Here is a 10,192-nt window from a genome sequence, read left to right as displayed (position 1 = left end):
GCGATTGCTTGATGACATTTCTGCTCAATACGCAGCGCGTTTTTATCCTCAAAGGCGTTATTTCTATGTTGATAAAACGAACCATGACAGCAATAAATAAACACATGTTTTGTTATTAAAGGATAAGCAAAAAGGGCTTCCAGACAAATTTGCAATAACAGGTTGTAATTGTGCTATCTCTACACATAATTACGTAATTCAGCAACCAACTAAGTGGTTATAATTTTAGCAGTATCATCAACGATAACTGCACAGTATGACTTAGAATAGCTGAATTCATTATTGGTCGAGGTAAGTCTGAGTTTGTTTCCATCCGATACCCGTCGGTAGTTCCACCACAGATCGTGCCAAGTTTGAGTTAACATAGAATTAATTTGTTTTCATTTTCAATAAAGAAGTTTCCAGTTTCTAGGCGCCATTTTGTGGCGGTCCCTCAAGGTCCCCATTGTTGCGATAATTTGCGCTCATTTTCAAAACATAAGTTTAGATTGAATATCACATAGTTCTGCAGTCCCTTGCTCGATGAACTTAATTTATACACCATTTTAAAGGAAATGAAATGCAGATATTTCTTGGCGATTCTTGGAATTTTTGAACAGTGACGATGTGAAACCAAGGACCGCATATCTTAACCGCGCGTAAAAGAAATCGCAATATTTATTGATTTTGAAATATCTAAGTATATCTTGAAGCCATATTTCCAATTTTCACGGAGGTTAAAGAGGGTTATTTGCAGTTTAAGCCTGCGTTGAATTTTTTTTGAACATCTTTCCTGACGACTGATCTTTACACTAGCATTGAGGATATTAAACGTGTCATGGACCATTTTTTTAAACCCTTTATTTAATAAAGAAGGGATCACTATTTACTCATGGGGGGTTTGACGAATTCCCTTGAATTTTACACATTCAGATAAATATAAAAGGACAATGAAGTGTTTATTGCTGGTTGTTTTTATGGGGCTCCAAGTGGCCACAGCATCGTCGATCAATGATTTTGTGAAGACTACACTGAAGTTCGGGGACTCGCAATGCGGCTGCCTCCCGAAAGCAATGACTGCGATTCTCGGCCTAACCTACAAAAACCTAGCTAAAGCCAAAAATCCTGAAATCAAACTCTATGGAAGGTAATGAATCTATCATTCATCAATAGTGTTCATCTCCGAAATGTCCTCAGATTGCAAAAATTATATCATGTAAAGACTAAATTCTCTTTTGGTTCCCTGCGAGAAGAAAATATCTATGATTATATCTAGAAAGCTCATTCACTTAAGCCTACAAAACTCATAAGAAAAAAATTCACCGTCCCAGTTCGGCATTGTTCAAATTGTGTCTCATAATCGATATTCGATCATCATATTACGTAGCTCTCACTGATATCGTATCAATCTTCAATTAGGACCCAGCCATACCTGTAAGCATAAAGATCGGATATGTAAGAAAGATTGTGTTGATTTTCAGGCTATTCACGGACGCCTATAGGGGTCGCATCCGGCTTGATCTTGCCACAGTCGCCCCGGTAAGACAAGCGAATGATGCGTATTCCGACCATGTCATACTAGATGTTTATGCAGATCTAAAAGCGGTACCTATGATTACTTCCAATCATTTTCAAAAATACAGTATTCTACAAATTGTTTTGTTTACTGCAAGAAAATTAACTGAATTTTCGATGTGACGCGATTTAGAGAATAATTCGCCGAGGAACGAAAGAAAGATTCACACGTTCATTAAAACATATGGTGAAGTAATTTTTTTCTTGATTCTCAAAGCCAATTTTCAGCACTTTAGGTTTAGGGGAATCTGATACCTTTATAGGGCGTCCTGAACGTTAAGCATAAGGGCCAACCCGGTGGAAAATGTCAAAATCTTAAATTGGTTCCGATGCCGGAATATGATATGTCCGACCAGAAACGCTGCTTTCTACGTAAGTTTCCACAACATATGGCAATATGATATGAAAATGTCTAAATGAAATTACAAGGGTCCTGGCACAACGTTTCTCATGTATAAGCTAGGATTATTTGGGGGGTGATGCGCTATGCCCCGCATCAAATTCCAACTGCAGTTCTTTCTATCATTGTAGAACATTCGTCAGTATTTCCTTTTTTCTCTATCGACAGCGAAATTTTCGATTCCGTTTTCAAATTTCTATGCGTAGGTCGAATGACGAAGAAAGAAGAATACGTTACGACCAAGCAATCGATAGTGTCTTCTACGTTCCGCTTCAACCCAATTCCGTTTCTAGATATGAATCTTACGTACACGGAATGTTGTAAATTAAGCAATTTCACGATTAGAAATGGACAACCAGGTAGGCTAACCCAAAAAATCATTTAATTCCAGCTACAATGCGTCTATAGTACAAATTCTTCTTATCATGATTTCAAAACCCAATTCGAAAATTCCAAAATGTGTCAATCGCAAGTTGAATTATGCATGCTTTTGGAAACAAAAGCAGGGTAAAGCTGTGACCGAAAGTTCAAGAGTGGTCTCAACTCTTTAAGTTGTTAGATTGGAGACTGGCCTAGTCTTAGAATAGTCTGAGATATGACACTGCAACTAGCTCCAGGAGTTGTTCACATTTTGCTATTCCTGGATGGCTATGAATAACCCCTTTCAGGGTTGATAATTTCAGGGTTGAAATATTCGGGTGTTTCTTTTTCCCTTTAGTTATGAGAGACTCATCGAAAATCATCTAATACATACCTGATTTCTTACCGACAGGGCTTGATGATGACAAAACCGAAGCCTTTTATATCGGCGAAGTGATCTCCTTGAATATATTTTACTTGATTCGTCGGGTGAAACCGTTCTGCACAGAACCGCAACACAAAGTCGGTCCATTGATGGTACGTATCCCGGCACCAGGACCCAGTTCCACAGTCGTGAGTTAGAGTTAACTCTGAGTTAAAGTTAGTTCATTTTCAATGTTTTAACCCAGAGTCAAATCTTAACTCAGAACTGTGGAACTGGGCCCAGGGTGTTGCATGAACCGGGGTATAAAATTTGATAGAAATGTGAATTTTGACGTTTTTTATTCGCAGGAACACTTGCACATTCCTCGTATAATTGAATTATTGGATCAAGGCAAAACGGACGGCGAAATTATCACCACTGACGCCAATCTCCCTCCCGCACCACACGGAAATAATTGAATATTAAGAATTCTATGAAAAAAAGATTCATGAATTGAATATCATTGTGTGTTGATTAGGAAAATTTTGTAAAAAAGACTCTATTTGATAATATAATTAATCAATGATTATTGAATTTGTATAATCTTCGTTTTTGTGCTCTAACAACTGTATTCTAATTGAGCAATAAAACATATTCCATTACAGAATTAAGTCTTCGGTGGAGAGTCCAATGTTTTAAATAAGCCACAACAAGACACAAAATACAATAAAATTCTTATCTAATCAGATCTATTTCTGGATTACTCTATCCCCTTTTCAAGAATAATATGACAGGAAGCACGCAGATAGATTGCTGAGAACTGAAAACAGATAACGGATGTTTTTTGGAGATGATTTTTAATTGGTGTACGAAAATTACTGTCATGATTTACCAACGCCGTATGGTATAGAGATCAAAGAATTGACTTCATCCTCAAGAAACCGTTTCGATAGGGAAGTTTCCAGTTTATTACGAGGCGCCATTTTGAGGCAGTTCCACAGGTCCCGCATTGTTGTACAGATTTTAACATATTTTACACTAAAACCTTTAGCACAATATTGTCGTCCATCCTCCTTATGCCCATCCTCGCTTGCGACGGGTCCGGAATCGCTCCCCGAACCCGCTGCCATCAGCGGGAAACGGATTAAGCTTGGTGAGTTCGAATCGCTTGACGGCTGAAGATGCTTTTTGCCACAGAAATTAACGTTATGTATCCTTCTATCATTCTAAAAGTTATAACTTATATTTCTGATGGTGTTTATTTATTTTTTTACGGCTGCAACAATCGGACGCAGTTACAATTTAAAAAGAATATGTCACTTTTAGGAGGGCGCCTCAAAATTGTTTATTATGTGTCATTAGCCGCGATCACACGGAGACGATTTGGCCCGGGGCAAATTGGCACGGATCAGGCTCGGGCCAAATTTGGCCCGTGCCTAATTAGAGAGCGCGTTCACGCGCAAACCATTCACTCGATACTAAATAAAAACAATGCTCAAACAAAGCGAAGTGGATCATTTCCGGTACCAGTTGCAATTCAAACGCAATCATTTGTCTGGTGCTAAAATTTGACTCGGGCCTGGTCCGACGTTTTTGGTCGGGCCAAAATTGGCCCCGGGCCAAACAGGCTCGGGCTCATTTGGCACCCGTGTGAACAGTTGTGCCAAAAATGCTCGTGTGATCGCGGCTATTGGCTGCAACTATTTCATGATTTTCGATACAATGTATAACTTTTCACTGAATTGATTAGCACCAGTTCCCGATTTAACATTGGAAACGTCAGTAACTGAAATATTAGCAAGTTGTTTTTTTCGCTGAATACTCACCGGACGCGTCGTCTATAAGCGTTTGTGAATAGCGTGTAAATCAACTTAACATCCTTCATAGCTATTCATTATACTTGTAAAAAGAAAATCTCGAATTCTCAGAAAGTTGCGTCAGGCTGCTGTAGGATTCGTTGCTTGCCTTCGCCTTATAAGCTATATGTCTCACAAAATGTTTTTCGGATCCAAAGGCAGCCTGCGCCAATTTGTTTCGAATGAAATTTTTTTTTTTTTCAAATTCCTCATTACATGCATGGAATGGAGCTGATAATCACTATCCGTGATTTCCGCACAGGCAATAACGACTGTACGTGCCTCAAACAAATCCGGAAAGCAATGAAAGAGGAAACTAAGTCGGTTTAGTTCTCATAATAATATTCAATTTATTCAATTCATATACATGTATCAATAAATCTTTGCTGATTAGTGTAATCAGTTTTCCTGAACTTTTAGAGAAATTTCGACGTTTTTCGTTGTTTTGGCGGGGCGCCAAAACGGAATTTTCTCCGTTTTGGCGCGCCAAAACGAACTTTTAGAGAAATTTCGCCAAAACGAAAGTTTGTTTTGGCGGGGGCGCCAAAATGAAAGTTCGTTTTGGCGGGGCGCCAAAACGGAATTTTCTTTGTTTTGGCGCGCCAAAACGAACTTTTAGAGAAAATTGGACGTTTTTCGTTGTTTTGGCGGGGGCGCCAAAATGAAAGTTCGTTGTGAAAGTTTTTCATAATGTCAAAGTCTATTATTATATTCCTCAAAATAATGTATATGTTATTATTCATGATGAGAGTTGAAATTACCTGCCTTAAATAATTACCTAATCTTTATTCTTAACAATGTTACAAAGTTGAAAAATAGAAAGAGACCCATCAATGCGACCAGTAACAAACAAACACTTCATTTTTCTTATCTAGATTTTTTTTAAATAGATGTTTGAATACAAAACCAAAAAAACCAGATAATATTACCTCGCACACGTTTCCGTGGCGAATTCGGCTCTTTATGTCCCGATAATATCCGCAATACATTTCATATTTGATTGTACTAATTATTGTATCATACCAACAAATTTGCCAAATAATGATATATGATACACTCGACTTGCTCGTAAAAACATCTTCATGTCGAATAAAAACCATATTTTGCAACTTTTGGCTAATTGGCTAATAAACTGTCGGGTGTCACGGGCGTCCGGCCTATATCTATCAATTTTGTTATTAGGCTTGGTTGTCGTGGCGTAAAAACATCTTCATGTTGAGTAAAAACCATTATTGGGCAATTTCTATGGTATTTTTGTGTAGACGCCAAAAAGATGAACACCGAGAATAAACACATTTGTTAACGATACACTCATAACTTGAGAACACCAACATAAACCCTGGCCGCAAACCCTTCATTGGTCCATTCATAGACAGTCCATGGTCTATTACACCACCCAAGATTTCTTGGGTGGACAGGTTGTCGGTCAGCGGGCACCAGTCTATGTATTAAACGAATCAGATGCGTTGTTCTTCACCGGCAGATTCGCACTATCAGTGCAAAGCATCTGATTGGCTAGACGACGTATATACTAGTGGCCGCTGAGTGGCAACCTGTCCGCTCAAGAAATCTTGGATGGTGTAGTAGACCAATGAAGGGTTGGTGGCCAGGGTTTACGTTGGCGTGAGCTCGGCGGGCGGCAATCAAGCCCTGTATCATGGACTCTAAAACGTTTTAGAGTCCATGATACAGCCAAACACTTAGACTGCAATAAATATTTCGTCGTTCTTGTTTGTAATTGAAGAATATCCATATGAGCAAAAAAAGTAAACAACTCATTTTCAAATAATTAAATGAATTTATTGCCAAAGATTTCCCCTAACGATGACAAAATATGGAATGGGCTATCAGACAAACTACGAATAACAGATTACAATTATGGTCTAGATCTCTATATAGTTATATAGGAATTTAACAAACAAACTAATTGGTTACATAATCATTGAGCAAATATATCACAATATTAGAAAAAAAACTGATATGACTTAGAATTCGGGACACAGAGCTCAGTTCGCTATCGGTCGGATCCGAGGTAAGTCTGGTAGTTCCACCAGTTTTCGGGTAATTTTGAGTTCGAATAGAATTTTGAATTTTTTTTTTCATTTTCAATTGTTTTATTACCCTAGCATCAAATATTAACTGCGTGCTAGTCATGGGTACATTTTTTCGAACCCTTTTATAAGGGTTCACTAAAATTACTCATGGGGGTTTGACGAATTCTCTTGAATCTTACGATTTCAGATTCAACGGAAGGACAATGAAGTGTTTATTGCTGATTGTTTTTATGGGGCTCCAAGTGGCTACGGCATCGTACGGTCCGTCGATCAATGATTTCGTGAAAACTACACTGAGGTTCGGGGATTCGGAATGCGGCTGCTTTCCGAAAGCAATGACAGCGCTTACCGAAGTAACCTACAAAAAAGTAGACAATGCCAAAAACCCTGATATCAAACTCTATGGAAGGTAATGAACTTTTCATCAACAATTCCTATCGATGAAATCTCATGCCCCAATTGTATTATGCAAATATGTATTGAATTCTACAGAAGCGTCCTAGGGACATATCTACTTAAAACAAGGTTAATTCCGAGTTAGTAACTTGGAATAAACTAGTTTCCTCAGTTATATGTGATTTTTGGAGGTTTATTCCGAGTTTGTAAACTCGGTAACTACAGGGTCCAGTTCCACAGTTATGAGTTAAGACTTAACTCTGAGTTAACTAATTGGAAATGAACTAACTTTAACTCAGAGTTAACTCTAACTCACGACTGTGGAACCGGGTCCAGTTTGTAAACTGGATTTCTCAGTTTTCTCAGCTACTTTAACTGAGGAAACTAATTTATTTCGATTTTCCAAACTCGGAATAAACCTCCAAAAATCGCTTTTAACTGAGAAAACTAGTTTATTCCGAGTTACCAACTCGGAATTAACCTCAACTTTTTAAAAGAATAGATATGTCCCCACGACGCTTCCGTAGAATTCTCTTTTAGTTTTCTGTGGAAAGCAATGATGCATTTCTCAGGAAGTGTCCTATTATTCGATGTTCAACTATGAATATATTTTGATTTTCAGGCTATTCACGGACGCCTATAGAGGGCGCGTCCGGGTTGATTTTGCCACAGTCCCGTTTAGACAGGCGAAGGGTTCATATTCAAACTACGTCATTCTGGACATATTTGCAGATCTGAAAGCGGTAAGGATTTCTATTCGTCCGGAATTTGTTTGAATTGTGAAATAAATGAGGACTTTCTATCTGTATAGGGTGTCCTGAACGTTAAGCATAAGGGTCAACCCGGCGGAAAATGTAAAAATCTGAAATTCGGTCCAATTTCGAAATATAATATGTCCGACCACAGACGATGTTTTCTGCGTAAGTTACCAGAACGTTTTTCATATATAGGCCCGGACTATTTGGGTGTAATGCGCTATGCCCCCTAGTGAATCAATTTACAATCCAACTTATTCACTATCATTATCATTAAATAAATTGATTTAACTGCAAGTTTTTACATAATGCATTTATACAATATGATATAAGCTTATACGTAAATTTATGCTGTTACAATAATGTAAATATAAAATGTAAGAACAAGCCAGTGAGGATGTTACAATTTTCTATTATTGTAGAATAAGTCAGTATTTTCCCCTCTGTCAACAGCGACATTTACTATTCCGTTTTCAAATTTCTATGCGTAGGTCGAATGACGAAAAAAGAAGAATACGTTACGACCAAGCAATCGATAGTGTCTTCTACGTTCCGTTTCATCCCGAGTTCGTTCATAGATATGAACTTTACGTACGCGGAATGCTGCAAATTAAGCAGTTTCACGATTAGAAATGGACAACCAGGTATAGTAAAAATTTGTTTCATTCAAGCTGCAATGCGTTCCGTCATATTCTTTTTATTATTGATGTTGGGAACAAGATCAAGGCTCAGTTGCGCAGTTCAAAAAAGTTGAATGGTGGTCTTAAATTTGAAGTTAACATTTTTATCATTCTTTATTCATGAATTAAATTACATTAGAAAATAAAAAGCTGATAACCAGATAATGTGATTTAAGTCGATAGCCACCAGGGGGAGTTTTATCTGTTCTCAAGTGTTGTTTTGTAAATATTTGTATGTGTAATAGTTTTCCTCCATATACCATGGAAATGGTTGGAGTGTAAATAAAATCGTAATCGTAGTTGTTAGGTGGTCGTAGAATAGTCTTAACAGTGCAACTGGTCACAGAAGCTGTTGTTCACACAAACTTTAATTTATCCCCGGTCGGCTATGGATAACCCTTTTCGTGGTTGACATTCGAGTACGTCTCTCTGTTAGACAAGAAGATACACAATATCCGTGTATGACGATAACGAGAGAAATCCCACAATAACGAAGCCAAGATTGAAAAATTCTATATCAGAATGATTATATGTGAGGACCTCTCTCTGTCTTTCATTATCGAAAATTAACCGATTGATACCTGATTTCCTACCGACAGGGCTTGGTTATAGCGGCGAAGCCTTCTTTAAAGGCGAAGTGGTTTCCTTGGACATATTTGACATGATACGCCGGGTGAAACCGTTCTGTACCGAACCGCAACAAAATGTCGGCTCATTGATGGTACGTACCGTGGCACCAGAGCCCAGTTTCACAAAAGGATTAAGGCCTAAATCGATTTAAGATAAACTGAATTAATGAAGAAATTAAATCGATTTTAGAGTTGAAACTTTTTGTGAAACTGGGACCAGGTGTTGCGTGTATACAATTTGATTCAATTCAATTCAAAGTTTATTGCTCAACAAAAGACATTTGCACATAGCAGATAAATACAGAAAATCAATACAAGAAAATAGCGGGCTTAATTATACATTGGAGATAGAAAGTTGAATGCTGACATTTTTTTATTCGCAGGAAAACTTAAGCATTCTTCGTATTCTTGAATTATTGGACCAAGGCGAAACGGACGGCGAACTTATCGCCAGTGACGTCAATCTCCCTCCCGCACCACGGAAATAAATGACGGCGAATTCCATGAAAACAATTATTATTCATGAATTGAATATTCATTGAATATTTGTAAAATTTGTAGATAAATTGAATGTGTCGATTAGGTCATTTAGCGAACGAAAAGGACTCTATTTGCAAAAAAAATGTATTTTCGTTAAGTCTGAAAACATCTTAATTTTTCCTTCTGTTCAGTGAAATAACTGAATTTTGTATCATGTAATTCACGTATTAATAAAAACGCACATAATTCCATTCATTCTCGCAGATCACACACTAGAATATTGGTTATTGCATCATATTCAATGAGGTCTTTTCTCATTTTGCGCAACGTTATACGAATTCGTTATAATTACGTGTTTTTCGTGTGCTTTTTATTTAATTCTTGTTTGAACTCAAGTTGACGCCGCTGCGACTAGAATTCAACAAGAATCAAATAAAGGATACACTAGATCAACTAGCCGGTTAATCTTCTGCCGCAACTACCGTAAACTATTTCATCAGGATAATATTTTCTAATTCTATCAATTTCATCATCTAAATCACATTGAATACCTTTTCCTTCAAACATTTTTTCTAAGTCACATTGTATAGCTTTATCTATCTTAAAATGTAAAATCATCTAAATTATATTATAGATTTTTTGGCCATTTATATAGAAAAAAAAT

General features: G+C 37.4%; 2 protein-coding genes across 4 annotated transcripts; both read left to right on the top strand.

The window, feature by feature from the left end:
* The first annotated feature begins 152 nt into the window (after nucleotides 1-152).
* Nucleotides 153-9,810, top strand: LOC141909292 (uncharacterized). 3 transcript variants are annotated; one of them, XM_074799690.1, is made up of 8 exons: nucleotides 207-291; nucleotides 913-1,126; nucleotides 6,776-6,997; nucleotides 7,607-7,727; nucleotides 7,796-7,904; nucleotides 8,231-8,383; nucleotides 9,019-9,140; nucleotides 9,432-9,810. In XM_074799690.1, exons 2-8 carry the CDS (start codon nucleotides 930-932, stop codon nucleotides 9,534-9,536), a joined length of 1,029 nt encoding a protein of 342 aa, XP_074655791.1. In that variant the 5' UTR covers nucleotides 207-291; nucleotides 913-929; the 3' UTR covers nucleotides 9,537-9,810. The 3 variants fall into 3 exon arrangements, with proteins under 3 accessions (XP_074655793.1, XP_074655791.1, XP_074655792.1); XM_074799692.1 differs by lacking the exon at nucleotides 913-1,126 and having other exon boundaries at nucleotides 153-291; nucleotides 9,432-9,809; XM_074799691.1 differs by lacking the exons at nucleotides 207-291; nucleotides 913-1,126 and adding an exon at nucleotides 6,469-6,566 and having other exon boundaries at nucleotides 9,432-9,809.
* LOC141909296 (uncharacterized) lies at nucleotides 1,617-3,323 on the top strand. The gene is made up of 4 exons (XM_074799698.1): nucleotides 1,617-1,926; nucleotides 2,161-2,313; nucleotides 2,727-2,851; nucleotides 3,047-3,323. Exons 1-4 carry the CDS (start codon nucleotides 1,884-1,886, stop codon nucleotides 3,155-3,157), a joined length of 432 nt encoding a protein of 143 aa, XP_074655799.1. The 5' UTR covers nucleotides 1,617-1,883; the 3' UTR covers nucleotides 3,158-3,323.
* Nucleotides 9,811-10,192: the final 382 nt, after the last annotated feature.

This window comes from Tubulanus polymorphus, chromosome 7, assembly GCF_964204645.1.
Source record: "Tubulanus polymorphus chromosome 7, tnTubPoly1.2, whole genome shotgun sequence".
Taxonomy (NCBI): Eukaryota; Metazoa; Nemertea; class Palaeonemertea; order Tubulaniformes; family Tubulanidae; genus Tubulanus; species Tubulanus polymorphus.
This window is presented reverse-complemented; position numbering and strand designations above follow the sequence as displayed.